Raw genomic sequence first — 27,259 nt, 5'->3', positions numbered from 1 at the left:
CAGGCTGCACTGGACCGGATCGAGGAATGTTACTACACTAGTAAGGGACGTAATGCCCGTTGCGAGCTCGAAGCTATCTTCTGCTCTTATGGCCGTAGTGTAATTTTACGCTTGAGCTAAGTCGGATAGTTTGGCTCTTTGTTTAGTTTCCTCGATTCCCGAAGATCTCAGCCCTTTTCGCGGGCCGTAGTGCACAAAATGACTGTGGCACCTCCTACTCTAGGAAACACTCCTCACCTTTCTTGGTCCATCACAGGGCGATGATTTCAACGTGACTCTGCCTCTTCTTTTCTTCTTCCACCTGATTCTTAACGTCCTCCATGTCCATCCTTGCAACCTTTGCCTCATCGCCGTCGAAGACTTTGGCGACTTCTTCCAAAGTGAGATTCTTTGTTTCTGGGTAGAAGAAATACACGAACAAAAGATAACAAAAGTCCAGGATCTTACGGACGAATCAGTTGAGGCAATTATAGAGCTGACCACAAGGCTAGGGTCACTTACAGTGTAGAGCATGGCCAGTGTCCATGCATGACCGGCTGCTGTGAAGTTATCCCAAGCAATGGGGTTGGTATAGCTGAAGAACGCGTCGCATTAGCATTAAATGTGAGCTTGGGAATCTCACACATGATGTGACCTCACCTTCCTAGGACGATCAGCCCCTTGACGAAAATAGTTGATATGACGCCGGCCTTCGCCCTGAGACTGTATGGCATGATCTCCAACGCGTAGGCTGCCATGACCCCGGTCCATGCGATCTGATACGAGAGACTGAACAGCCAGATGAAGGCGATTTGGGGGTAGCCAAACCGGGCAAGGTCGTGAGTCCGCTCGAACTGGGAGCTAATGATGGTCCATCCCATGTACATCAGCACCATTCCTGTGGTGGCTGTGAGGAATAGTGGTCTTCTACCGAATCGGTCTATGCACAATGAGAAGGACACCGAGACGACGAGAGACAAGAGCGTCTGACCGCCACTGAGCTGTTGGGTTTGGAAATGAGCCGTCAGAATGCTTCAAGATGGAAGTTAATGCCCAGTGAGATAGATAGATACTCACCAGAACCTTGTTTGTCTGATCGCGAATGCCAGCACCCTCGTAAATCTTGTTTGCGTAGTTGGAGAAGAGATTTGTGCCGCTGTATTGAGACACCATTGCCAGTGAGATCAACAAAACAACCCTATACCGATTGCCCGCAGTCCGCATAAAGTCGAAATAGCTGCTGGACTTCTTATCCTGGAACTCAAGAGCCAAAGTCTGTTTCATCTCTCGAAACTCAAATACCACTGTCTCATCTGTCTTATCACCGTTGCCGTGGTACGTGGATAGCATGTTTTCAGCGTCCTCGTAACGTTCTTTGGCGACTAGCCAGCGAGGTGACTCTGGGATCCAGTAGATGAGCGAGAGGACCAAGAGGCCGGGGAACGCCTGAAGTATGGTGAGCGACCTCCAAGACCAGTCGCCCATGATTCGTATGGTTGCTAGAGCCAGCCAGGAGCAGCTGGTTGATCCGACTCCGTACATGCAGTTGACGATGGCAGAGATCTTGGCCCGGTGCTGAGGGTGCGCGATCTCAGCTATCAGGAGACCGGCGCCGTTGAATGAGCTTCCGAAGCCGAGGATGAAGCGTCCGGCCATGTACACTTCATGCAAGGTTCAATACTAGGACTCATCAACGGAACTTGTCACTCAAAAGGTAGACTTACTTCCTTCGCTGTTCGACAAAGCTCCTATGAAAGCACCGATGGTCTCTATGACGCAACCGATAATGATGGGCATTTTTCGGCCGTACTTGTCTGCAAAATATGGACTATGTGAAACCGAGTTTAGCAGAAGTCTCACACCAGACCGCAGCTAGAGTCTTGTGGTGGTCACACTCACACCATCCAGAAACTGGAAAGAGATCCGACATCGAGAATAGCGACGATGAGCCCGAGTCTTCCCCCTGAAGGATGATTGAAGGAACTCTGCCACTGATCCATGACTTGCGAAGTGTTCATAAGCTTCCTGCGTGCCTTCGTCATTAGCATCTTATTGTGTACTATTATTCTAGACTCCATGTGCAAGAGAAGGAGCTTACGCATCAAAGCCTGTCGATGCAGACATCATCATCAAGATTCCACACCAGAAGTACAACTTCCTCAGACCAGGGTCCTTCCACCATGTAACTGGTGCAAATTCCGGGGCCTCAGACTGAGCCACTTGCGCCTGTGCATGTTTGGCATTGCGGTTGAAGATATTTCGGGCCATCTTGCTATGAATTTCAAGTAAAGAAGGTGAGTGCTAAAGCGAATGACACGACGTACTGATCCCATGTGTTCATCCATAGAAGAGGGTCATGGGAGTGTGCTAGCATTTAAGCTCATGGAGTCGATGATCTGTTACTCGTGACCGGATGGTAATGTCAGAAGCTGAGACGGCCGGACGCTAGGACTGCCGTAACCTTAAATTATCGGCGCATTCCAAAGTTTGTTTGATGTGCTGTTTTCTCACAAGAAGATGGAAGATGATACAAGGGCAAAGATAATTGAAACTGGGGAGTCACGGAAACAAGGGTCAGCCCTGTGGGTACTTCGATCGCATCATCTCTGCCATCTCGTATCTTTGAGGCATTAGACGGTGCATCGACGAGCAATGGAATAAGTCGCTCTCGATGGCGGTTCGAATTTTAGATCAAGAAAATACATGTACGTTTGATAAAGTACTCAGATAGCCGACCATTTACACTCAAGTAATACGACATGCCTTTCATACCAGCTTCCGCTTCTGGATCTTCACCGTAGCATCTCTATCAAGACTTACGACCCCTCGACACTCCGCCCCCTCCATGCCCGGGCCTCTGTCCGCTGGTGATCCATCTAAACGAGACCAACGTACGAACTCCATGTCGAAAGTGGTGACCATCATCGCAACCGCCGCTAGAATCTCATGCTTGGCGAAGAATCTCCCAGGGCAGATGACGCTCCCACCACCATACGGACAGTAGTCACCCAGCTTGACTTTGCGCATTTCTGGCTGCAAGAAACGCTCGGCCCAAAAGTCGCGTGCCGGGTGGCCTGGGAACGCCCATACTGCCTCGTCGATGTGTGATAGCCAACTGGGTGCCAGGATGAAGTTGTCCTTCTTGAGCGTGTATCCGTCAATCTCGATGTCTTGCCGTAGACGCCGCGAAATGGGGATGCTCGAGCGCAGACGCAGGCACTCGTTGTATACGGAGTTCAGCAAAGGCAGAGCCGCTAGCTTTGTGATATCGATATCGAGCACTGATGTCGTATTCGTACCGACGACCATGGCGGTCTTCACCTCGGCGCGGATCTTCGAGAGGAGTTGCGGGTCCCGGACCATCTCGAATAACATGTATGCGGTCATGGGAACGGCGTTAGCATTGATGCTGTTTAATGGTAGACATTAGCAAATGACCATGGAAGAAAACAACAGATAAATATCGGGGGTCAGGAGAGACCGGAAGAGACACCACTCACGCCCAAATGAGGCCCATATGCATTGCTGCACGTCCTTCGAAGCTGATACCGTAGTCGACGAGTGCAGCATTTCGCTCACGCACAAGCCTGTGACCGAAGTTCTCTTCCCAATCAGCATCGCTGTCTGGAGCACAACCAGCAGTTGCTGCCGCGAGCCAGTCTTTGGTGGCTTCAAGAGTGCGGTCGCGCGCTGCCCAGCCTTTGCGACACACTAGCTTTGGCAGCCCCTGCATGAGTGTCATGAAGGCAGCATCGTAGTCCCAGAATGTCTTGGCTTCCAACGAGCCCTTTTGGAGAATTCGCGGACCGACTAAAGTGATAGTCGATGCAGCGAATTGGTACGTCTGTAGGAAGTCGTATAAGCCGACAATCGCTGGGGCTGATGCGCCTTCTGGACAAGTCTTGAGCTGTTCGGAAAACTCGAAAACAAATTTGGCCGTCAGGAAGTCTACGGCTGACTTTTCCGTAAGGTTCTTGAGGTATATCCCATGAAGTATGTGCCAAATGCGCCCTTTCCCTACAACGCCGGTCTCGGACTGGTTGAGAGAGCCAGCCCCTGAGTCGTCCATCCCCAGAAGGGCGGCATCGCTGGCTGGAAGACCTTTGACCTTGTGTGCGATACGCAGCTGCATAAACTCGAACGAAAGACTGCTAGACTGTCGAAAAATTGCTTGGATGTTCGAGGCGCCCATAACGAGGTACATGGAAATGGGGCCTAGACGCATGGTAACCGGTCCTTTTGTTGGTCTTTTGGCACTTTTGTTACGGTAACGTCGATCAGCATGATGGCCATATAGTCAACGTAGAGTCCACAAGAACAAACGTACAGTGTTTCCTCATAGAACTTATGAGGATCTCTGATCATCTGAATGCCATTCCCGACCCATGGCAACCAATATGCCAAGGTAGGCGGCTCATTTCCTCGAAACTGGCGGTTCTTCTTGCTGCTAAGGTAGAAACGGCATGATGTGAAGATGTAGGTGCACATGCAAACACCAAAGATGACCAGCACAAAGTGGTTGAAAGCGTGAACTACGGGCCAGGAACTGACCCTTAGTAGAATCAGTTTGATTTGACGAGTGAATGGGAACTCATGATCGTCCATGGTGGAATTTCGAAATCTCGTGATGTTGGCAGGTTGCCGAGTCACCTCGAAAACCCGAGCCGGCTCCATTTCCAGTAGTCTCCCAATACTTCAGTGGGTTCAGTTCTCGTGCTGCCGCGCAGAGGCTTGAGCTCGACAACTTACACACATGCTGCCCAGACTTTGCTGAAGGATGATACATAGTGGCACCCGAGCTGCATGTGATCTTGACCATCTGCTGTCGAGTAAGAAGCACTGTGTCCCCCAGACCGGATAGGATTCTATTCCCTGTCAGACGCTTGGCTGCTATTCCATCGAATTTGGGTCAATGACTTCAAAAGTGGCCGAATTGCTCCGAGCGGCACTAGAAGTCATACGGAGTACATCTGTTCCGAAGATTGGGAGTACGACAATGCTATCAGCCTTACCAATCAGGTATGATCCTTATGGGAAGAGGACTTGCCGAAGTCCGACCCACTTCTGTCATATGTACTTGACATGAACCATGGGAGTGGTTCTGGACTCGGTAATCCTGGTAGGGGAAGGGACGCGACTTACACGGTGCAAGAATTTGCTAGATGTTGTCGATGTAACGATATCTACCAAGATAGTAGTTGGCATGGGTACATGTGGATATGTGTACGGGCTACTCCGTACACTTGCAGATTAGTGTCAGCGGCCATGCTAGTGGTCCTGCTGCCTAAGACAACGAGACTAGTCTGCAACCCTGCATGCAGAATCACGATACTTGGCATAAGCAATGTGAGCACAGCCAAATGGACCCGCAAAGTCAGTCGCGCCATCAAGATGTTGGGTTGCACTGTGTCAGACTAGGATTGCAGGGCCTAGGACTAATTCGGAGCACTCCGGATTGTTGATGATCCATAGGCCCAGATAAGGCAAAGCTAGGTTAACGGAGATGACCTCCGAAGTGAAGGAAGAAAGAACTATCATCTCGTTGCCATAATCTGTTGGGCAAGTCCGAAGAAAATCCAGATGGCCACGAGTGAGAGCCCTGACTCAATCACAATGCCAAAGAGTTACTCAACTATCATCATCGGCGCAGGAGAATCTGGAATCGCCGTGGGTTGTATGCTCAAGACCAAGCTGGGTACCGACGACTTCCGGATATTCGACAGACAGAGCAGTGTTGGAGGGGCATGGTTTGCCAACAGATACCCGGGTGTAGCCTGCGATATGTAAGTGGAATCAGTGTGTCGGAAGGCAGACATAATTGGCTTTTTCTGAGCGTGACGTCGGATCTGACGGTTGATGCAGCCCGGCGATTTTCTACTCGTATTCTTTCGCCCCAAACTATGAGTGGACGACCTTGTTTCCTCCAGGCCAGGAGATCCAGCAGTACTTGGATGGTGTCTGCGACAAGTTTGATATCCACAGCAACATCCAGCTCAACACCGAGGTGTCAAGTGCTCGATGGATTGATGAAGATGCCGAGTGGGAAATCAAGGTGACCGTTCTGAATGCCCAAGACAAGACCTCAGAAGAAGAGGCTCTCCGGTGTAAGGTCCTAATCACCTGCGCCGGTGAGCTTGTCGAGCCCAAAATCTGGCCGCAGCATGTCCCAGGAATCGAGTCTTTCCAAGGACAGGTCTTTCACACTGCGCAGTGGAAAGACGATGTTTCCCTGACAGGAAAAGATGTTGTCGTAATCGGGACAGGCTGCACTGCAGCGCAGCTCGTTCCGGCGCTGGCAAGCCCAGAGATCGCTGCAAAGTCAATCACGCAGCTGATGAGGGGACCGCCGTGGGTTATGGCTCGACCTGAGAAACCTCCTCCGCGTTTGATGGAGGTTGTTTCCACGTTGCTTAGAATCATACCTGGACTTGGCTTGTTTCTTCGGCTTTGCCTCTTCCTGTACGCTGAATCGACATGGCTCAATGTTGGCACAGGCTGGTTCGGCAAGAAGCGGCGACAGTGGTTTGAGAAAAGACTTTCAAATCACCTGCGGAAGACGGTGCCACCTAGATATCACGACATGCTCACACCGCACTTCGGTGTTGGATGTCGGCGGATCATTGTCGATGGTGGATGGTTGGAAAGCCTGAGTCTCCCCAACGTGAAACTTACCAACAGACCTCTGGTTTCAATCGAACCTCAGGGCGTTGTCTTAGGTCCTCAACCAGGAGAAGAGCGCTTGGAGTCCATCGACGAGAAGCGCCACAATGAAACCATCCAGAAGCCCGCAGATGTCATTCTCTTGGCAAATGGGTTCGAGACTTCAACTTACCTCCATCGCTTGAAAGTGCAAGGGAAAAACGGCAGATTTCTTCACGATGTCTGGCAGGCAAACGGAGGCCCTGGCGCGTACCTCAGCACAGCAGTTCACGGGTTCCCCAACTTTTTCATGGTTCTGGGACCAAATTCCGTCAGCGGCCACTCATCAGCCATTCTCGCAAGTGAAAATGTGGCAGGATATGCTCTGAACTTCCTCAAGCTTGTTCTGAGTGGACAGGCCCGTACTGTTGAGATCCAGCTAGAAGCCGAGCAAAGTTACACAGCTGATGTGCAGAGAAGGTCGCTAGACAAAGTCTGGCAGACTTGTCACAATGGCTACATCCAGAATGGTGGCTGGAACAGCTCGATATGTCCGTAAGTCACGCGATGACTTTCTTTTCACTTATTACTCAATCGTTCAAAAAGACAAACTGACGATTTGGCATCTTTACAGCTTCAACCAAATCCATTTCGGGTGGATGTGCAAACATCCTGTATGGCAGCATTGGGATATTGCGTATACAAAGGCTGGAACTCAACAGAACAACTTAGAACTTTCTAGACGTCGGAAAACGGTGTGGGTGATTACTTCATTCTTGGCTATGTTTGCTCTTCTTGGGTATTATGGTAGATTACACTAGTCGCTGGAAACATTTAGACAGCAATTCACCAGGTAGAGGATGAACACACTATTCTCAAAAGTAATATTTTGCCCATACGAACGAATGGCTCTGGGCGTCTCACTTCTAAAGCTAAAATCCACGAATTGATACTCAGAGCTGTCCTGCGATCACCCTCTCTTTCCACCTTGCTCATGTAAATGACAATGTCCGTCTGCGTTCTTGAACACACTTTCTAGACCTGACACAGCTGTTTACCGAGCCTTGGTCTCGCTACGACACCGCACTCGCCCCACCATCGCTTCTTGTCTCTCTGGATGGAACGTTTCTGCCTACGACTACTTTAGTCGGGTTTTTACCGAGCTGTGTGCTCTAGTGCCTTCAATTGTCTCAGATGATAGCAGCATAGCCACGGAGTCCCGCTTCCAGGGCGAGCTGTCCATGAGCCCAGATTCTCGAATGCCGTATGCCGAGCAAAAGGAAGTCCACTTAGACAGGATGATGTGAGAATTGAAGCTAAGCGCCAAAAAGTAAGGCTGGTAATTCTGCAAACCCTTCTCATCTCTGCAGGTTCTCGTCTCGGCAGGGGTGTAGTGACCGGCACTAGTGGGGAGAATTGAACGCCGGGAAATCCTTCCCAGCGGGCCAACGGGAATCCTACGGAAGACCCAATTCTAGCTTAGTGCTCACAACTGACCGAAAAGATCAAACTTCCGCTTCTTTCTGACACAGTGTGACATTCAGGTAGTTGAATGGGGAAAGACTGTCATGAAGTTCGTTGCCCTGTATGATGTAATGGGAATCTTTGCAATTCGATGTGAGAGCGAGGAGCTTCGGCATGTGATTTCTTTCCCTTCCGTCATTGGCAGTGAAGTCTGGCAGTTACGTTGAAGGCTGCGGGTTCTGAATAACGTCGACAGCCAGTACAACGGTTTCAGAACGCGTGCTCGTTCGTGCGATATCCACGATGAACTCAACAGTCGAACACTGGCAACTCCAGTATGGCGTCGCGGGGCTGCCAAGGCTTCGTGCCTGGACCTTTGCGCAAGTTACCGCCTTATTCGCAGCCATCCTCATAGTGCGCTTCCTCGTGAAGCTCATCAGTCATCGCCGCATGTTCCAGCGCCTCCAACGACAAGGTCTGCCGATGCCTCCTCATGATTTCCTACTCGGTCATCTAGGGCTTGCGGCCAAGATCGCGAAAACCCTTCCGAGCGATTTTCACGGGCACTACTTGGCGGGCGAAATCAGGCGAGCGTATCCCGATCTCCCAGCTGTCTTCTACCTGGACCTGTGGCCGACTGGTCCCCCATTGATGGTGATGACCACAAGTCACGACCAGGCTAGAGTGACGGCGCATGAGCCGCAGCTTCCTAAACATGAGGGCGTGTTGGGATTCCTGAAGCCTCTCATCGGAAGCCATGGTCTCGTCACGATGGAGGGAGATGAGTGGCGGTACTGGCGGGGCGTTTTCAATCCTGGATTCAACGCGGCGCATCTTGTGACGCTGGTACCTGGTCTCGTTGAAAACACGCTGGTGTTGCATGAGATCCTGCGAGAGAGAGCAGCGGCCGGCGAGATCTTCTCATTGTTTGAGGCTATGTCGCGGTTGACCATGGACATGAGTTGTCTCGCAACATTGTGAGTCCGAAATCTCTCAAGACAACCATTGCAGCTATTCAATGACAGTTCTAACTTCATATTACAGAGGTTCTCGATTGAACGCCCAGAGGCAGGGCTGTGATCTTGTGTCAGCGTTTCGCAGCCAAGCTGACTGGATCCCATCCCCCAATGAGACGAATCTCTTCAGAAAGTTCAACCCTATAAGGCACTTGGTCTATCGCTACAATCGATGGAGGATGGATAGATATGTCTCGAGCGAGCTGGAGACGCACTTCGCTGCAATGCGATCTCAGGCGCAGCTTGGAGATTCCGGATCCGAGAAGACAAAGGCAGTCCCAAAAAGAAGCAAGGCAGTCGTCGACCTGGCGCTGGAAACATACCTACTCTCGGAAAAGAACAATGGGAATGCTGGCCAGAAGATGACTATGGATCCGACGTTCAAGCAATACGCTGTCTCACAGATGAAGCTTTTTCTCTTCGCTGGCTATGACACGACAGCTGCTGCGGTGGTCTATTCTATCCATCTCCTTTCGCTCCACCCAGCTGCCCTATCAAGAGCGCGCCAAGAGCACAACGATATCTTCGGAGCCGACAGCACCGTAAAGGAGACTGGAAATCGCATCGCCGAAGCCCCCCAGCTCCTCAATCGACTGGCATATACATCAGCCGTTATCAAGGAGGCTCTCCGGCTGTACCCACCCGTGTCCAGCACGCGTGCGTCTGGACCAGGCTTCACGGTATCAGAAACTGACAAGACAAATCTTGAAGGCTTCATGCTTTGGGGTGTGCATCACGCTATCCATCGAGCACCAGAGCACTGGGTGAGGCCGGACGATTTTGTCCCGGAACGCTGGCTGGCCTCTCCTGGTGACGAGCTGTACCCCGCGGATAAGGAGGCGTGGCGGCCGTTTGAGCGAGGGCCACGAAACTGCATCGGCCAAGAGCTAGCCTTACTGGAGGTGAAGGTAATCTTGGCTATGGTGCTGCGGGACTTTGACTTTGCGGATGCTTACGCCGAGTTCAACAAGACGATGGGCAGGACGGGTCCCACAGAAGTAGCAGGGGATCGTGCCTATCAGATCATCCACGGAAGCACTAAGCCCAACAACGGGTATCCTTGCAGGATCAAGCAAGCCACAAGTGTGTCTTGACTCTTAGGCAGTGATGGTGCTAGACTGGTAGACTAGACCACTCATGTATTGAACCATGTCTCAAAGAGTAAGCTGATTCTCTTACTACATAAACGTTGATTTGTGTGTCCCATGCTCAGCTATCTTGAAGCTTTTGCATCAACATTATTGTCCAGGCTCTTGTTCACACCATATTTGCTCACTTTAGGACTTGATCGACAAATAACACCGCCAACATGGCTCCTTCATCGATACACGTTGTCTTTCCGTTCATCACACTGGCTGGAATCTATGCGGTCTCAAATCTCATGATCAACTCTGGCCACGCTCAGCTATTCACCGATAGGCGAGCATCGGCAACGCCCTTACTCCCAGACAACAAAACACCCCTCCTGACAGTCTATACCGGGGTCCCGCCCCTGGACTCGTATCTCGCCAACCTGCAGTTCAGCATTATCCCCACAGTCGATGGCTCGTACCAGGCTTTATCCCTCCTAGGGTGGCACTGGATGGGTCTTCTCATAGCCGTTTTCACTGTCATGATAGTCGAGAGCTTACGAACGCGACGCGCAAGGGATCTCATTCCTTTCGCGCTCTGGGGTCTTGCCATACAGTATGCCGGCTACTTCATCATAATGCCCATGTACTGTTATGTATCTCTGCTCTCCCAGCCAATTAGGAGCAATTCGAGGCTACCGACCATGATTGCCATTCAAGCTGTCCCAGCATCGGTGCTGGTTGGGCTTGCGATTCCGTCGGTCATCATGTGCTTGCCGAGCAGCTATCTCCCCGGCCAGTCAAGACAAGTCGCTGTAGCTGTCTGGCAAAACTTCCCAGCGTGGATGGCCTTAGTCCAGGTGGTTGCCATGTCTTTGGTGGGAGCCATCCCGGCACGAAAACCGGAAGAACGCACTACCGAGGGCGGCGAACTCAGCCGTAACACGTCAGCTCTTCGAAGATTGTACAAAGCTACTGCCTTAGTCTCGGCTTTGATCCATGTCTTGGGTCTCATACCCATTGTCTCCGCTGCCATTGGCAAGCTGGAGCCTACACAAGGTTCGCCACATGCGCAGATGCGACCTGCCGATTTCTTCCTACCGCAGAGGTGGGATAATGAGACCCAGATTAGTGGGATGACAGAAGGCGCATTCAACTTTCTCCGATACGACTACTACATCGGTACCGCCGCGGCGTTCGCTTGGGTCGTATTTCTCCAGCCTTCGATGCGGGTAAAAGAGGATTATTGGTCGATTGGTAGAGAAGTGTCTTGGAATCTCACTCTCACATGCTTGTTTGGGCCTGGCTTCACTATCGTAAGCCTGATGGAACGGAGACTTCAATGAATACGGAGTCAGGATCTAGCCAGGCGGAGCATCTAATCCTTTAGCGCCATGTCCCTAGTTTGTCAATTCATCCACTTGGTAGTCTTATCTTCATGTATGACCTAGTCAACGGCCGACGGAGGTCGTCTCCGTCTCGGCTCGGGTCGTGTTCGTCTGAACCACGAGTTCGGTGTGGGGTCACGACATCTGGAACAGGACCAGGATCTCCATATTTTTCTATTCGCCAAGCTGTCAGCGTGGGATCCTTCGCCCTTCTCTAGATTCCACTGGATTCGCACTGTCCGCTTACACGGCAATTCAGTGATCAACAAGATTGTGGGGGTTCACCAATGCTACCTCGTCTTGCATGAAGGATGAGAGCCCGGGCCGCTGAAGATGCAACTAGATCCTTCGTCCCTTGCTAGATCTCGGAGCCCACAGGTACGCGCCGATTGGAGCGCTCGCAAGACAAGTAGCGATGCCCCTGGTCACCACACAGTCACCTACGTCCAATTCCAACTGTGTTATTCACCTCGGTCGTGGCTGTCCAAATTGAGAAGATCAAGAGGACAGCGCTCCATTTGCGCGACTTCTTCGTTTTTGACGCTCTACAGTCGAAACTTGAGTCCCTCGTTTGCAATCAGTGTGCGAAAAGATGTCCATTCTTCGACGCAAAGTGACGAGATTGGCTCCCCCTACAGTCTTGACCGATAAGGTTATCCCGGTTGACTACTGGGACCATCACTCTCGCGATGCTGTCCTCAACGTAATGCTGCGTTTCGACCGCCAACTGGATGCAGCCAAACTCCGAAGAGCTCTGGAAAACTTGCTTGACCGCCGGGATGGCTGGCGCAGGCTGGGTGGAAGGGTGCGGCTAGGTGTAAGTCCCCTGTAGCAATACAAGTTTCCCCCTATGATGCGCTTGACTAACTTGAATCCATAGCCTTCAAACAAGCTGTATTGGCATGTGCCTGACACATACACTGAGAAGCGGCCTGCAATCACCTTTCATCACAACCGTCACAACAACATCAGCATCAAGCAACATCCACTAGCATCTCGACTTCGGAGCAGAGTTTCATCGTCTTCTGGTGTTTCTCATGGCGCCTCTGTTCCTTGGATGGTGGAGCCAGGCAATGGCGTGGACTTCTCCCCCTTGATGCGACACCCAAGTGATCCTACTTGTTTCGAAGACTATGTCTATCACGATAAACCGATGATAGGCCTGCAAGTCACCACGTTCAACGACGCGACTTTGGTTTCATTAGGCTTCTCTCACATCATGTGGGATTGTATGGGACTTAAAGATCTCTTTGACGCATGGTCTCTCACTCTACAGGGACGCCATGAAGAGGTCATCCCATTGATTGGGACCGATCCTCTTGGGTCTTTGGGTGTCTCACCTGAGTCAACCAAAATGATAACAGGGGACGATGCAAGCAAACCAGCAGCATCTACTTTCCCTCCCGAACAATACCAGCACATCGATCGACAACTTGGAGTTGTTCAACTCGTTACGCTCGGTCTCCGGCAAGCACTCGACAAGCTGCTAAACAGAAACGCGGCTGAAGAGTTTAGGACAGTGTGTGTGCCCGCAGTATATGTTAAGTCTTTGCGCAAGGACGCACTCCAAGCTCTTGACGCCGAGAATGCTAGTTCGTCGGGCCTCCAAGTGTTAGAGAAGGGTCATAAGTCTCAGTTGACTCCAGCCACATTTTTGAGTGATGGTGATATTCTCTGTTCATGGTGGACACGCAACATCATTAGCTCACGCATCCGGAATCCCACCAAGAGCCGCAAAACCATCGCTATTCTAAACATGATGGGTCTGCGTGGCGTTCTGGCACAAGCAGGACGATTGCCCGAGCAAGGAGCACTGGTTGGTAACGCAATTTTACCTATTCCTGCTTTACTACCCGCGCGAGATCTTGTCAAAAAAGGTCCCCTGGGCTTTGGCCGTGTTGCGAAGGCGTTGAGAGAGGCTATTGCGCAGCTCAGCACGAGGCCGCAGGTTGAAGCTCTCTTGGCACTGCAGCGGCGTGCGCACGGGGATAAGGTGGATGGGAACGCCAACAAGAAGAAAGAGTCGGGCAACGGAAAAGCTGGGCTGCCTGCTCTCTTCGGCGATGCGGGCATGCACATGGTTGTGTGTACCAACTGGACCAAGGCCGAGTTCTTCGATGTTGACTTCTCGGCCGCGGCGGTTGACGAGATTGGTTGTGATGGGCTCTTTGAAAACGAGCGTGCTCGCCTTCCTGAGGCTTCTTTGAACGATACTGCCGCTAGCAGTGGCGCCGAAATGTTGAGCGCTATGGGTTGTGATGGACTCTGGGAGGACGAACATGCATCACGCCCTTCTGTCGCTCATCAATCCGATGCTCCTGCTTCTCGTGTGTTGGCAAAGCCGACTGGCGTTCACATGCACTTGATAACGGCGGGTACTCCTGCGTTTTTGATGAGTATCTTTACCATCTTAGGCCGCGATGCCAACGGAGATTACTGGATTCAAGGAATGCTACGAAAAAAATATTGGGCTAAAATTGAGGCAGCCCTAAATCTGAAGTAAATGCTTCGCTGGAGATGTAACTTCGAGTATAGATTCAGAATACTACATCAATAGACAACTTTCGGATTGGAATCAGAGAGAGTGATAATACCTAGTTGCGAGAGTGCGAAAGAATCACGAACGAGGAAGTGCGCCTTGATCAAATGATTCAGTCTAGAGGCATGATTGTGGACTATGAACTTTTCTAGAGTAAAGTAGGTAGGTACTCGCAATACCGCGAATGCTTTCGCCGAAGCCGTCTTTTCCAATGCCCTCGATGTACAGAGTATGTTAGCCAGGGCTTCCACGGTCTCCCTTAATGTTCCAGCTGGCGAAGTTGACAGACTGGCTTTCATAAGCAGTCAACTCAGCCTTGGTCTTAAAGCACTTGGCGTAAATGTCCAGAGTGTTATCGTTGGCCATTTTGGTGGGAATAACCATTTGCAGCGTCTGCCCGTGTCCCTCAATGTACGAGAAGCGAAGTGTTGAACTCGCACTGAAGCCGAAGTTTGCAATGTACTTGGCGATCACTTTCTCGCCATAGCCCCAGAGCTCCTTGGTCTTCGAGCTTCCCCAGAAGCAACTCTTGCTTGTGCAAAACTGCGGGATCCATAGTTTGGAGGCTGCATTGAAGCGGGCTTCATCTGCTTTGAATACACAGAACCAATTCTTCTTAATCGGTGAGCCTCGCCATCCCGCAGGTTCGGAGCCTATAGCTGAGTTAGATCCAAAGTATCTAGATAAGAGGGGTTTGGTTGAGCGGAAACCATGCTTGTTCTCACCTAAGTAAATGCCATTTCCGATCTGACTACCACCTGGCAAGTTGTCGAAGGCCGGATCTCTGAAAGGTTTATTTTTCGCGTTGATCTTCACCGCTTCTTCCTACAAGATGACGCTGTCGTTAGTGACATCCACGAATTGAATCTCTGAGGAGGAAAGGATAGGACTTACTTCGGCGGCCGTGCGATATCCGATCACCATTTTACCCTGGGTACCTACGATCAGGTATCCCAGGGCCAGCAACAGAAAAAGACGAGTGAAAAGAGTCATGACGATGTCTCGAATCTGAATTGTTGTGACTGAAGATCTGTTGACAACGAACTGATCTAACGTTCAGAATGCGGCGAAGGATCGTTGATTCTTATAAGCATTTCGCAGACCGGAACTTCGCCATGATCGATTCTTGGAGAGACGGACTTGCCGTAGCCAAGCCGTTCGGTCTATCTTTTCGAGATCGCCGTAATTGAGTTGATGCGACAATTTCAGGTTGCTGCAACTGTTCTCGCGAGAATTCGGTGAGTTCTCCTGAATGACTCAAGTTACCAGATTTGTTCCCATTGCTATAATTGACATGCTATGACTGAGTCAGGTTGCTTACCACGTTGTGTTGATTGACCCCCAAGCCCCTAACGGAAAATTCCTCGTTAATTACCTCTACGACCTCAAGTACCGCATAACACTTACCAAGCCCTAGCACTCGCGGCAACACTCTCCACCGTTCTCCGCTCTAGCCAAGACCAAAACCGATAACCTTGTCTTGAAGAGACAATTAAGGAAGTGCTTTATTGAACTTGCTCCAGTATTCAGCAAGTGGACAGGCCAAAGTAAACCCATATTACGCTTCTATTGTAGGCAACTGGTTTGACATATCCTTTCCTGTGCTGAGTGGCGATAATATGTACGTCCCCAGTTTCGGTCTGCCTCCAGTGTACTTCTGGATTTAGGGGTGTAGGGGAGAGCGTGGCGTATCGACATCTCATTGCTACATTGCTCTGAATAATTCGTTCTTTCTGTCCTTTGTCGAGGCCACTTAGCGGCCGGTGGGATCGCCATGAAAATCTGTTTTTAACTGAGTACCTATAGCAATCCAGTGGGGAAGCCAGATCACGAAATGGAGACCATCTACATTTACTCGCTCATCATCCTGTCGTGAAACAACCATACATATGATGAAAGATCAGTCATGGTTCGATTTACGTCATTCAATGAACGATATTTCTAGAGATAACTCAGGCAAATGAGCTCAGGACTGTATATTTCGATCTGAGACACTAACCGCGAGGCTGCCTCTTCCCAAGAAGACCCATTACATGTTTCCTGACCCTCAATTGAGAAAATGGCTTCGAAATGAGTCCAGCTTGATGGATTGTCGATTGGCATCGCCTCAACAAGCTCCACCTTCTTGAGTCGCTATCTGCTTAGTATGACAGGGTGAATTGGTGGGAACTGAAGAGTTGGATATTGTAGTATTTCATTGCTTGGAATTTGGCTCAAAAGTCTTCCTGTCTGGTCTACTATACGGACAGCTTAAAGCAGGCGTTCTGGAAGTATTTCGATGCTCTCATTTTCTCTAACCAAGGCAGCCAATGCACACACGCCAATCACCCGAACTTGGATTCCTTTCAGCGAGCAAAATCCCCATTGAGCATTTTCTGGGCTGACAAGACAAAATTCTTTCCAAAATCATTTCGATTTCGTCCTCCTTTTTCTCATCATGTTGAGATGTCTCGGCATCTTGCAGGGCTCCACGGCGTCATGCGAGGCTTACTGTTACCACGAGGCGGTGACAACGCGAACGAACACAACATCATTGGCCGAACCATGATCAGCTGTGTGTCCCTGCCCAATCCAGAATACCCTAAATTATATGCATATGTGCTTAAATGCACGATTGAGTTTGGTGGATGCTGAGGAAAGGGGCTTGAGGTGGAGAACTCAATGTAACAACTCTTTTTCAACCGATACAGTTGTTTGGACATATATTTCTCTGGCTCATTCGTAAATCTGGTTCTGACTTTTATCATCGCGTAACTAGTTTTTCCCTTGATGCAATACTTCAATATTTTTTCTTGTAAAGGGACAGCCCAGTCACGAACTTGGGCCAAATAGGAAACCTTTCGCCTGAGGGGTGACCAAGCTCTCCAATACCTGGCTCGTTTCTAGCCAGACCCTCCGCTGAAGTTCCAATCCGAGTGTCCTGCCATTATCAATTGGTATTAGCATAGCTTCTACTGTGTTTCACAGCTCATGGTTCTTAATGTCTTTGACGCTGAAGTGAAGGTTTCTCAACAGTTATTTGAGACCGTAGTAGTCACGGACTTACCTGTCCATGAACTCAGGGTACCTATGCCATGGCCAAATAATTAGCAAAAGTGTAAAGGATTCATCGTCGCGCATTTAGAAACCTTTGTCTGTGCAATTTATCGAGGAATGAAGGAGAAGACCGGCACTTACGGAGCAATATCGTAATCGATCAGCAACTTCCCATGCGAACCCATCAGTGGTAGGCATGAGTTCACAACGGTTCGTGCGCACATCTCTACGGGCCGACCAATGAACCAAAGCAGTAGTCTTCCGATGAGAATTTGTGAGCTGAGTGGTGTGAAGCAGGCACCAGGGTCCAGCTGGTGAAAGTGAATCCTCGGGTTGCTGCCGGAAAGATGGCGTGCGCAGAGCTCCCTGATCCAGCATGCGTGTATGATCTTTGCAAGCCCATATTGGTAGCTCTTCTGTGTAGCGGCGTCTTTGACATTACTGACCTGCTCTAGATAGCAGTCTTTTGCATCATCTGGGAGCTCGATCATCGGGGCTGCGGAGCGGATTGCCGCGCTGGTTAGACTGCAGAGCACCACTGGTTGAGTTTCTCCATCGGCTAGCATTTTGGGAAAGAGGAGTAAAATCAGAAGCGCCGATGACAGATGAATGAGTTGGAGAGCTAGACGAGCGTTGTTCATGTCAGGAAATCGAGTCTGTAGAGACAACAGTGCTTTCAGTTTGGGGCGCTGGGTCTATCAGAGGAGACTCACTCTCTTCCCACCCATCTGCCGTCATTCTAGTCTCATCGTTCATGATAGCAGAACCCATGACCACCACATCGATACGGTTCTGTAAATTGTCGATTCTGGTCGCAAAAGTCTTGACACTATCAAATGACAAGAGGTCTACTTCCATCACGGTGATTTTTGGCTGATGGCGAGAGCCATCTTCGATTGCTTTCCTAAGTTCATCAGCCAACAATTCGCCCTTTGCAACATTTCGGACTGCCAAAATGAGAGTCGAGACACTGAGGCTGGTAAGAATGCGGGCCGCTTCTGAGAGGATTGCGCCGGTGGCGCCAACGAGGAGGACTGTCTTTCCTCCGAAGCTTGTCGTAGGGGGTGCAAGGTCCGCCTTTGCCTGTCGGCGGAAGGTGGCCCATGGAAAGACTTCCGAGAACGGGATTTTCTCTGATTGAACCATATTGAGTCTACAGAGCCCAGAGAGATGCGAGGATGGGTTTGCCGACCCTGATCGAGGTTCAAGGATTTCTCACCACTGGTGGCATATCAATCTTCACGATGTCCGCTTCGTGAGCAGACCGAGTCACCGAGACATAATCCCTAGTGCTGACAATTGCAGAACACAGGGTGTAGGCTGTATCAAGCCATAATCCATGTATTGATCAGGTCCATACGGATACATGTTCGATGCACTGGACCCTAGCAAACATTGTCTCTGGCACGTGTGGGTAAGTTCGTGTCATCCTTTAGATTGAGGCGCTAAAACGACGCACTGTGCTCAAATTGGGCCACCGTGTCCGCGATCTGCACATCCACCGTACGGGGCAACACTCCAAAGTTACGGAAGCAATGGTAAGGAAGTCTGGGAAGACAGATATCGTTCCGCGTCATGCATGTGAATCGTAGTACCTCAGTGACGGTAGTGCAATCCTTCGCGCGAACTAAGATCCAGCGGCTGTGGCTGCTGGACTGAATCCCTCCGAAGATGGTCCCGAAGATGACACCCACGCCCTGCCGCCTAGACCACGCCTAGACCAAGTCTGAAGTGGATAATCTGTACGTCCAAACTAAAAGGTCAGAGTAACATTCGCTTATTCGGGCCATCGGGGTTTTCAGCATTACAAACCTGGCATCGCTCTTGCTCCACTCTAGTAGCTGTGGCATCGTGGCCCTCAGCGCGTCCTTCACAGCACGGCGCGTCTCGTTGCCCACTACTCGATGCTCTGTAGCTTCACCTCAACGCCGCAATCATCATGGCGTTATCCGACTTGAGAAACACTTTGTTTACTGGCGACAGCAATGGCTTGTTGTGGTTCTTTTTCCTAGGCATCGTCTTCCTTGTCGGCGGAAGCCAAGCGTGGGCCAAGTCTGTAGATCCAAGAGAGCCACAAGAAGTGAAGCCCAAAATACCGCTTGTCGGCCATATTATTGGGTTACTAGGGTCGAGGCAGAAATACTATCGTCAACTCGGGTACGTCGAAAGCCAACTCATCGAAGTCTAATATTAAGTACACGACTTCAATGTGACAAGAAAAGCCAGAACTCAGACTAATGACATCGTATCAGCCTTGAGAATGCGAAACTTCCGATCTTTTCCATCTCGATGGGTGGACCCGAGAAAATGTACATCATTACGGCGCCTCAGTTAATCCAGGTTGCAATGAAAAACAAATCCTTGAATCTTTACCCAGTGATGGCGGAGTTCGCGCAAAAGATGGTCGGTCTAGGACCAAATGTCATGGACTTGTTCCACAATCCACCAACAGATGGCTCCGTCTCATGGATTGAGGACCAACATCCATCTTTTGCGCCTCTGGCTCCTGGTCCTGATCTACAGGAGATGAACACCTACGTCCTGAACAAGATCTCAAAGACCATCAACTCCATCGGACCTAGTTACGAGACCAAGAAGCTGTACATGTGGTTCAGGGACTCCTTCACCATGGCCACAGTGGGCTCCCTCTTCGGCGACAAGAACTCTCTAATGCAGGATCCGACGTTGAGCAAGAATCTGTGGTAAGTTGCACCTCTCAGGCTCCCGAGTTAAGGGATTGACTGCTTACAACGTCAAATAAAGGGACTACGATGGTGGCCAAGCCGAGTTACTCATGAAACCGCTACCCTCTATCACAGTATCAAAGGCATACAATGGCCGTGCCAAGGTACAAAAGGCTCTTCGAAAATACTTCCGCGAAGATTACTATCATATCACAGATGCCAGCAGTGTCGTCAAGCGGCGCGTCGCAGTCAACCGAAAATGGGGTCTGCCCATTGACGACATCGCGGACCACGAATTTGGAATGCTCTTTGTGAGCGTCACCAATGCCATCCCGACACTCTTCTGGATGATGTGTTATGTGTTCCGCGATGCCGATCTTGTTGCAGATCTGCAAAAGGAGCTTTTTGCCCTTGCCGTGATACAGCAGCAAGACAGCGATGCTAGCGGGAGCCGCCCGTCTCGGAAGTGTACTTTCACCGTTGCCAAGTTCCGTACAGAATGCCCCTTGCTGGTGTCTACCTACAAGGAAGTCATGCGCCTGACAAATCGCTCGACGGGCACACGCCGTGTCGTGGAGGACACATTGATCAGCTACACACCATCCGGAGAAGGCGGCGAAACAAAGACCTATCTGCTCAAGAAGGGTGCAAACATTCAAATCCCTGCCATCATCACCAACTTTGGCCCCGACGCGTGGGGCGAGAATGCACACGAATTCAATCCGCGGCGGTTCATGACCGCGGACAGAGAACGAGAGCGGGCGCAAAACCGCGCCTTTAACCCTTTCGGTGGCGGTAAACACCTTTGTCCCGGGCGTTTTTTTGCCGACGCGGAAATATTGGGGGCGATGGCCGCGTTGGTGCTGGGATTTGAGATTGAGACTACGGCTGGTGACAGGATCGAAGTTCCGCAGATCAATAATAACCTGGCTGAGGCTGTTGGAAAACCCTTGACGAGCGTTCAAGAGAACATGATGGCTAGGATTCGGCGGAGGCCAGGCTGGGAGGATGTGGAGTGGGCGTATATCGCGAATAACTTGGCAACTTAGAAGGAGTCCAATGTTCACAAGGCGCGCTGATCATGTCATTTTGTCAACTTTCTTGTAGTTCTTCGCGATATAAGGCTGTCAGACGCGGCCTTAATGACCTTTGACGAAGCTGTTGCGGTCCCGGGCCGGCGTCGTTCCCGGGTAGCCGGTGAGGGGTCGCCGCGGAATGCTGGCCGCGGAAACCTGCCCGGGCCGCTTATCGGCAAAGAAAGTAGCAACATGGGAAGCCGAAATGGCACGGGTTTCCGGGCTTACCTAACGCCTACTCTGCGAAGCTGCATCATGTGAATCTTTAGAACTGCAAATCTTCATGTGTGTTCCATAGATCTACACTTTCTCTTCATTTCCCAATAATTCAACGTTCTCTGTTACTTTGCGGAACCAATGGTGCCAAACCCAAGCCAGGCACTTGCCGTCATTCCGGGCAATGCCCAGGGCCAGGTCATCTTCTCAGATGTTCCGCTAAGCTTCATGATGGGTGTCGACTCAAAGACCGGCATCGTCGCAGATGCACACCACCCCCTCCGCGGTACATCTCTCAAAGACTCTGTCCTCGTCATCCCTGCTGGCCGGGGATCCTGCTCTGGGAGCAGCGCAATCGCAGAGCTGATACTCTGCGGCAATGCGCCCGCAGCCCTTATCTTCAGGGACGTGGAGATGATTCTCACCCTGGGAGTCTTAGTGGCCGAGAAGATGTTCGACAAGAGCATTCCGATTGTCTTCCTTTCAGACGCATCGCACTTCGAAGTCTTCCGTCAAGCTTCGACAGTGCAGATAAACGGAAAGAGCTTGTTGGTTTCACCAGGAGGCCACAAGATTGACTTGGTGCCACAAAGCACAAAGGCGTTAGAGTTGAATCCAACGGACAAAGCCATCTTGTCTGGCGAGAGCGGCGAAGCTTCTCGTATCGCGATGGAAATCATCGTAAAGTACGCCACGATACAGGGTGCACAACGCCTGATTGATGTTTCTCAAGTCCATGTGGACGCTTGTGCCTACGTTGGCGAAAGCAGTCTCCTCGTCCCTGAGCGCCTGCTTTCCCTCGTAGGGAAATTTGTCGTACCATCGACCTGCAACTCCCTAAATGTCGACCGAAAGAGATGGAAGGAATTGGGAGCCAAACCCGAGATCTCTCAGATATCTGACAAGATAGGAGAGACGTATCTCGAGCTGGGCGCCAAGATGAGCTTCACCTGCGCTCCGTACTTGCTCGAGAGTAAGCCTAAAGCCGGAGAGCAAGTCGGGTGGTCTGAGTCCAATGCCGTAGTATTCGCGAACAGTGTGCTGGGAGCACACACACAGAAGTATCCTGACTATATGGACGTTTTCATTGCATTGACCGGAAGGGCTCCTTATGCCGGGTGTCATGTGCCAGAGGGCAGGAAGCCAGAAGTCATAATCAAGGTCACCCAAGTTAGCGCATTGGATCCATCGTTTTTCGCTCTTGTTGGCTACAGCATTGGACATGTGGTCGCCGCCAAGATCCCTCTTGTCATTGGCATGGAGACGACACACCCGACCATATCGGATTTGAAGGCATTCGGAGCGGGGTTCGCGACGACTTCATCTGCTCCCATGTTTCACATCAATGGCATTACGCCAGAGGCTGCAAGTTTCGGAGATGCACTCGCCAGTCTAGAAACCATTGAGGTGACAATTTCTGAACTTCAGTTGGCTTGGAGACAGCTCAACACGGCTACGGACCCTTCTGTCGATATCGTCTCTCTAGGAAATCCGCACTTTTCCCTAGAAGAATTCTCACAACTTGCCGAGGTATGTCGCGGCAGACACAAGGCACTTAATGTCGAAGTCATGATTACCACTGGCCGTGATACATACAAAGAGGCCCTGGACCTCGGCTATCTAGACATTATCGAGAGCTTCGGTGCCCGGCTGATAACGGATACGTGTTGGTGCATGATAGAAGAGCCGGTCGTTCCCCTGAAAGCAAGAAACGCTATGACAAACTCAGCCAAGTATGCTCACTACGGTCCGGGGATTGTGGGCAAGAATTTTCACTTTGGAGATGTTGTCGCGTGTATCGAGGCGGCAAGTAGAGGCCATAGACAGGAAGAGGAGATGAGCCCGCGGTGGCTTTTCCGGTGATCCATAGACTATCAGAATCACTCGCTCTGCATCCAAGGAGTTAAATAGAAAGATATAAGGATCAAAAATACAGAAAGGGGGGTTGTAGACTGCCATATGGACTACAAACTCCAGCCAATGTTGAAGAATTGCAAAACGAGCAGTTCTCGTTGAAAAAGTAAATTGATCAAGTGTTGTCTTTTGCCGGAAGGCTCTTCGAGCATCGATCAGAGTTATTCCTCACGCCTCACGTACCATTTCATTACCGAGAGCGTCATATCTAAGGTCAGGTCGGTAGTCGCTGAAGCAGATGACCGGTATTTGCACGCGAACCCAAGACCGATGACTTATCACTAAACCATGGATTACCATCGCGTGTCAAGCACGATGCGAACAGAACGAGGTCAATGCTCTGGATGTACGGAGTAACGGATAACGAGATTATCATCCGTGAAATCAACGCGACTTGGCACTGGATCTGTTGCGGGAATGACGGAGTTCATTCGGAAATAACATCTTTGTTTGTATGTTGCGAGCTGGACAACTCCGCAGTGACATGTGATCCAATGCAGCATTGTTCCTACAAGTCGTTAGAGGAGTTATGATGCAGGTTCAATTTTCTTCAGTCGTGTTCATCCATCTCGCGCATGGATACAAAAGACTCGATTTACGAATGTACATTTTCCAGTCAAGGCAGGCGCTCCTTTGAGGCTGAGATTCAGCGGCTTGACATCTGTCATTTCGCGCATCTTGGCTTTCCAGGCACCCGAGTTTCAACTCAACAACATCGATCTTGGCTGTGTTGTCAGGTTGTGTATGGGTTTGATCCTCCAGAATTCCGCGCCTTGCCACACCTGCGACTGGTAGCAGCCGTTCATCTTCAGCTTTCGCCAATTCGAGCCCAATGAAGCCTTGAAGGATCTTCGAAGGACCAGAACCACGCGATGGCATGGATCTGTTTCCGGGAAGAAGGAATCATCATCAGGTTCCAGCCCCTTTGGCCCGCCGTTGAGAACTTGCAACCCCACGAAGACCATCCAATGGCCCTCTTTTTTGATTATGCTAATCCCATAACCGAAGCTAGCGGGCACCTGAGCGGAAGCCATTCGCGGGATCCCGCTCCACCGGAAATGGAGCCCCCGTCAGCGCTTATCCTCATCCAGAAAAGAGCTGCCTTGGAGGGCTCCATCGCAAGCAGGGATTCCAATCCTTCAGACCCCTTACCGCCGCTTGGCGCCAGTCAACCGCCATGAATTCCTCGAGAAGAGCCAAAGTCCCGACAATAACCCACAATCTCTGGCGCTCAACGTTGCGGCCTGTCGATATGGGGCTCCATAGAACCATAACGATGTGGTTTTCCCCTCCGGGTTCCTGGGTTTAGACTCCGATGCTTTAAATCTTTCATCTGTTCCCCCCTTTGCATGCTGGAGATGCTCTTGGTCCCGTTTTGCTCCGCGATTGAGCAATGAGCGCGGCATCATGACAACTCCTAACAACAACGCGTCTCCGCCGGAGTACTACAGCGGCCTCGAGGTGGACAGCCGACCGGGCCGATCGCCGGGAGGGTATGGCGATCAAGACTTTAGCAAGTTCCGCGTCGCGGACCAGAATAACTTGCCCGAAGTTGACAATCATGACGGCGACCTTCCACAAGCCGTGCACCCGTACGGCCATGACTACTCGATGCTCCAGGCCGTTCACCCGGCGGAGGGCGGCGCCTCACCAGCCGAATATCAAAACGGTTCATATGATTCAAGCGGGTACTACGCTCCGAAAGAAGACAACCCGCCAGAGGTCGTGACGGCAGAGATCGACGAGAAGCAGCAGAAGAAGAGGGCGGGCACAATATGCGGCATGCGGCGCAAGACATTCTGGATTGTTCTAGCCGTGGCGCTCATTATTGTCATTGGCGCTGCGGTAGGAGGAGGCGTCGGTGGCGCATTGTCGGCAAGCAACAGCTCGCAACAATCAAGCAGCAGCTCAGGAGGATCAAGAGACGGCGGAAGCGGTAGCAGCGGTACAGGAACCGGCAGCGGCAGTGGGAGTGGAAGCGGCGACAGCAGTGGCGATAGCAGCGGCGATTCCAACACCACGACGACAACGAATGAGCTGGATATCCTGCCCACCAGCAGCATTGGCGCGCTCAACTTCACAGACTACTATGGCTACGTGAACCACCTCGTTTTCTACCAGCTGCGGTCTAAGAATCTCATGATGTCGTCCTACAACTCTTCAACGAAAGTGTGGAGCTCAACAATAGCCAATAGGGAGAGCACGATTAAGGAGGGTACTCCCATCTCCAACAGCTTGTTCTGGCATAGCAGTAAGGTAAGTCGCCGTTATCCCTTTAGCTACCTACTGACTGTGTGTGATCAATGCTAACCCTATTCTTTAGGTCCGCGATGTCCGTATCTACTACCTCAACGACGCGAACCAGGTTGCAGGCATCATCAATGCCAACCCCGTTTACGGCTCGACGTGGGATAAATCCGGCGTTTCAAACACCTTTACTGCGAACGCGAAGTCAAATCTACTGTCTAACGGCATCTATACCCCCGACTCGTACCTATCGAACCTTGTTTTATATCAGGACGCTGGGAATACCATTCGTGTTCTCCGCCGGACGGGCGAAGGAGCAACAGATTGGGCTGCCGTGGGCATATCGACCGACTTTGGAAAGCCTGCAGAGGGCACCGGGATGTCTATGATCCCCATCTATACCAACGCGACCACGAAGAGGATGGCCATGTTCTATACTTCTGAGACAGGCTCACTCATCCATCTCACCCTCGTCAACGATAATGATTGGACCAATAACACCTTACCGACCACGCTTGAGACTAACGCGACAATCGCGGCCTTCTCGAGCGGATACGAAAGCAACAACAACCTGGTCATGCACGTTCTGGGAGCACAGACGGACAAAGCACCTGTGCTGACAACGTACGCTGAAGGAGAGTGGACCAACGTGGGAGAGATTTCCACCATGTCCGGCGAGGACAGGCCCTTCAAGATTGCTGCCAATTCCGCTGGGAGAGTCTATGGTCTCGTACAGCGCAATGCTACCAAGGTTGAGATCGTCGAGTGGGAGTGGATTGGTGGTACAACGTATAATAAGATTGGTGTGATAGATACCGTCTCATGATCTGAGGAGAGGCTCTACGTGGGTGAATACAAGGTAATCTGGCTCTCGTGGTCCCCGAGAGCGACAATAATAAATACAAGAAACAGAACAAAAACAAGATCAAAACATACTATCTCCCCTATGACCCCAGCCTACTATGACTTTACACGTGCATTCAAGGCCACTGAGACTCGGATTTGATGTTGATGCCCACATCGTACGCATCCCAGCTGGCGATGAGACTCGGGAAGTTGAAAGCCGAAAAGTCTGGTTCAGTCTTGATCACAGGGCAGAAGTCGTTCTGTTGTTGTTGTGACAGCTTCTCAATGTCAGTCTTGACTTGTCCCAAATCGGCCCCACGATGTGGATCTATCACAGCAAACATACCATCTCCAGATCCCTCTGCTGAGCAAAGTGCGAGGCGCAATCATGCTGCAAAAAGCCCGGGCTTCGGCCCATGCTGGCTTCCCTTGCCCGGCTAGGGTGATCCCTCACGGCCGGGGTCGGGGCGGCGGGAAGCGGGTCAACCCGTGAAGCACGGGCTGCCTTGCGAGCCTTGGACCGGGCAGCAGCGGCGGCAACCCGCGCTCTGTGCTCAGCTTTGACTTTGGCGACAAATTGTGGTATCGGGTGGGGGCATCGGTCTTCATAAACGTGCTGAAGAATGACAACTTTGTCAGTTCAGTGTTCTTGAAGTTTGTCTTGAAGAGATGAGGGGGAAACATGTATCATGTTCGTGGACTCACGCGGTGCATGCTGCCTATCTTGGTGAACCCTTTGAAGCAGCCAGGGCAGATGGCTTCGATCATTTTGGGAACACGGGGCATGGTGAAGCGGGTAATAGGCATCTGGGCGGTGTTCCTCAACACGAACTGGTTGTACTCGCTGAACATGGTGTCTGGAGATTAGATGACACGATAAAGAACAGGGCAGAAGTTCGTCAAGTGGTTAATGATTGACGATTGACTGTGAACATAACCTGGGGTTACCCTCCCTTTTGTCTTGCTCACCGTGGCTGGTGGGATGGCGTCGGGTCAAGGAACTGTTCACTGAACAGCTGCGATGGCTTCTCAAAGAGCTTCCAACTGGGCTCCATAACTATTCGGCAGGGGTCAATCAAGCTGGGGCAGGAATGTCGCAACACTTGAGTGATTATCAAGGACGACCTGCCATACCAGGATGGCGC

The 27,259-nt window shown here is 51.0% G+C and overlaps 11 protein-coding genes across 11 annotated transcripts; 6 read left to right on the top strand and 5 right to left on the bottom strand.

Annotated features, from left to right (window-relative positions):
- Nucleotides 1–250: 250 nt before the first annotated feature.
- HER10_EVM0001367 (uncharacterized protein) lies at nucleotides 251–2,247 on the bottom strand (the record flags this gene model as incomplete). Its single annotated transcript, XM_035471117.1, has 7 exons — nucleotides 251–442; nucleotides 502–574; nucleotides 640–980; nucleotides 1,057–1,640; nucleotides 1,704–1,807; nucleotides 1,879–2,004; nucleotides 2,078–2,247. The coding sequence occupies 7 exons, from the start codon at nucleotides 2,245–2,247 to the stop codon at nucleotides 251–253; spliced, it is 1,590 nt and encodes a 529-aa protein (XP_035327597.1).
- A 498-nt stretch (nucleotides 2,248–2,745) lies between these two features.
- HER10_EVM0012364 (uncharacterized protein) lies at nucleotides 2,746–4,204 on the bottom strand (the record flags this gene model as incomplete). Its single annotated transcript, XM_035481760.1, has 2 exons — nucleotides 2,746–3,388; nucleotides 3,480–4,204. The coding sequence occupies 2 exons, from the start codon at nucleotides 4,202–4,204 to the stop codon at nucleotides 2,746–2,748; spliced, it is 1,368 nt and encodes a 455-aa protein (XP_035328599.1).
- Nucleotides 4,205–5,592: 1,388 nt separating this feature from the next.
- HER10_EVM0004634 (monooxygenase) lies at nucleotides 5,593–7,177 on the top strand (the record flags this gene model as incomplete). Its single annotated transcript, XM_035474270.1, has 2 exons — nucleotides 5,593–5,762; nucleotides 5,842–7,177. 2 exons carry the CDS (start codon nucleotides 5,593–5,595, stop codon nucleotides 7,175–7,177), a joined length of 1,506 nt encoding a protein of 501 aa, XP_035327915.1.
- Nucleotides 7,178–8,385: 1,208 nt separating this feature from the next.
- HER10_EVM0008178 (AflN/verA/monooxygenase) lies at nucleotides 8,386–10,192 on the top strand (the record flags this gene model as incomplete). The annotated part of the gene is made up of 2 exons (XM_035477710.1): nucleotides 8,386–9,059; nucleotides 9,127–10,192. The coding sequence occupies 2 exons, from the start codon at nucleotides 8,386–8,388 to the stop codon at nucleotides 10,190–10,192; spliced, it is 1,740 nt and encodes a 579-aa protein (XP_035328237.1).
- Nucleotides 10,193–12,148: 1,956 nt separating this feature from the next.
- Nucleotides 12,149–14,059, top strand: HER10_EVM0005449 (uncharacterized protein; the record flags this gene model as incomplete). Its single annotated transcript, XM_035475066.1, has 2 exons — nucleotides 12,149–12,373; nucleotides 12,437–14,059. 2 exons carry the CDS (start codon nucleotides 12,149–12,151, stop codon nucleotides 14,057–14,059), a joined length of 1,848 nt encoding a protein of 615 aa, XP_035327989.1.
- A 270-nt stretch (nucleotides 14,060–14,329) lies between these two features.
- Nucleotides 14,330–15,019, bottom strand: HER10_EVM0005524 (uncharacterized protein; the record flags this gene model as incomplete). The annotated part of the gene is made up of 3 exons (XM_035475137.1): nucleotides 14,330–14,748; nucleotides 14,821–14,920; nucleotides 14,990–15,019. The coding sequence occupies 3 exons, from the start codon at nucleotides 15,017–15,019 to the stop codon at nucleotides 14,330–14,332; spliced, it is 549 nt and encodes a 182-aa protein (XP_035327995.1).
- Nucleotides 15,020–16,820: 1,801 nt separating this feature from the next.
- On the bottom strand, nucleotides 16,821–18,444 carry HER10_EVM0013061 (uncharacterized protein). Its single transcript, XM_035482431.1, has 4 exons — nucleotides 17,845–18,444; nucleotides 17,273–17,753; nucleotides 17,142–17,162; nucleotides 16,821–17,015 (listed from the first exon to the last, which is right to left on the bottom strand). Exons 1-4 carry the CDS (start codon nucleotides 18,275–18,277, stop codon nucleotides 16,907–16,909), a joined length of 1,044 nt encoding a protein of 347 aa, XP_035328664.1. The 5' UTR covers nucleotides 18,278–18,444; the 3' UTR covers nucleotides 16,821–16,906.
- Nucleotides 18,445–18,930: 486 nt separating this feature from the next.
- HER10_EVM0008445 (uncharacterized protein) lies at nucleotides 18,931–20,933 on the top strand. Its single transcript, XM_035477968.1, has 3 exons — nucleotides 18,931–19,288; nucleotides 19,384–19,833; nucleotides 19,895–20,933. Exons 1-3 carry the CDS (start codon nucleotides 19,071–19,073, stop codon nucleotides 20,862–20,864), a joined length of 1,638 nt encoding a protein of 545 aa, XP_035328264.1. The 5' UTR covers nucleotides 18,931–19,070; the 3' UTR covers nucleotides 20,865–20,933.
- A 315-nt stretch (nucleotides 20,934–21,248) lies between these two features.
- HER10_EVM0007922 (uncharacterized protein) lies at nucleotides 21,249–22,970 on the top strand (the record flags this gene model as incomplete). The annotated part of the gene is made up of 1 exon (XM_035477462.1): nucleotides 21,249–22,970. One exon carries the CDS (start codon nucleotides 21,249–21,251, stop codon nucleotides 22,968–22,970), a length of 1,722 nt encoding a protein of 573 aa, XP_035328220.1.
- Nucleotides 22,971–24,250: 1,280 nt separating this feature from the next.
- Nucleotides 24,251–26,159, top strand: HER10_EVM0002411 (uncharacterized protein). The gene is made up of 2 exons (XM_035472124.1): nucleotides 24,251–25,277; nucleotides 25,345–26,159. The coding sequence occupies exons 1-2, from the start codon at nucleotides 24,429–24,431 to the stop codon at nucleotides 26,092–26,094; spliced, it is 1,599 nt and encodes a 532-aa protein (XP_035327685.1). The 5' UTR covers nucleotides 24,251–24,428; the 3' UTR covers nucleotides 26,095–26,159.
- An 89-nt stretch (nucleotides 26,160–26,248) lies between these two features.
- Nucleotides 26,249–26,966, bottom strand: HER10_EVM0000137 (uncharacterized protein; the record flags this gene model as incomplete). The annotated part of the gene is made up of 3 exons (XM_035469932.1): nucleotides 26,249–26,392; nucleotides 26,461–26,730; nucleotides 26,820–26,966. The coding sequence occupies 3 exons, from the start codon at nucleotides 26,964–26,966 to the stop codon at nucleotides 26,249–26,251; spliced, it is 561 nt and encodes a 186-aa protein (XP_035327491.1).
- Nucleotides 26,967–27,259: the final 293 nt, after the last annotated feature.

Source organism: Colletotrichum scovillei (assembly GCF_011075155.1).
Source record: "Colletotrichum scovillei strain TJNH1 chromosome Unknown Contig00010, whole genome shotgun sequence".
NCBI lineage: Eukaryota > Fungi > Ascomycota > Sordariomycetes > Glomerellales > Glomerellaceae > Colletotrichum > Colletotrichum scovillei.
This window is presented reverse-complemented; position numbering and strand designations above follow the sequence as displayed.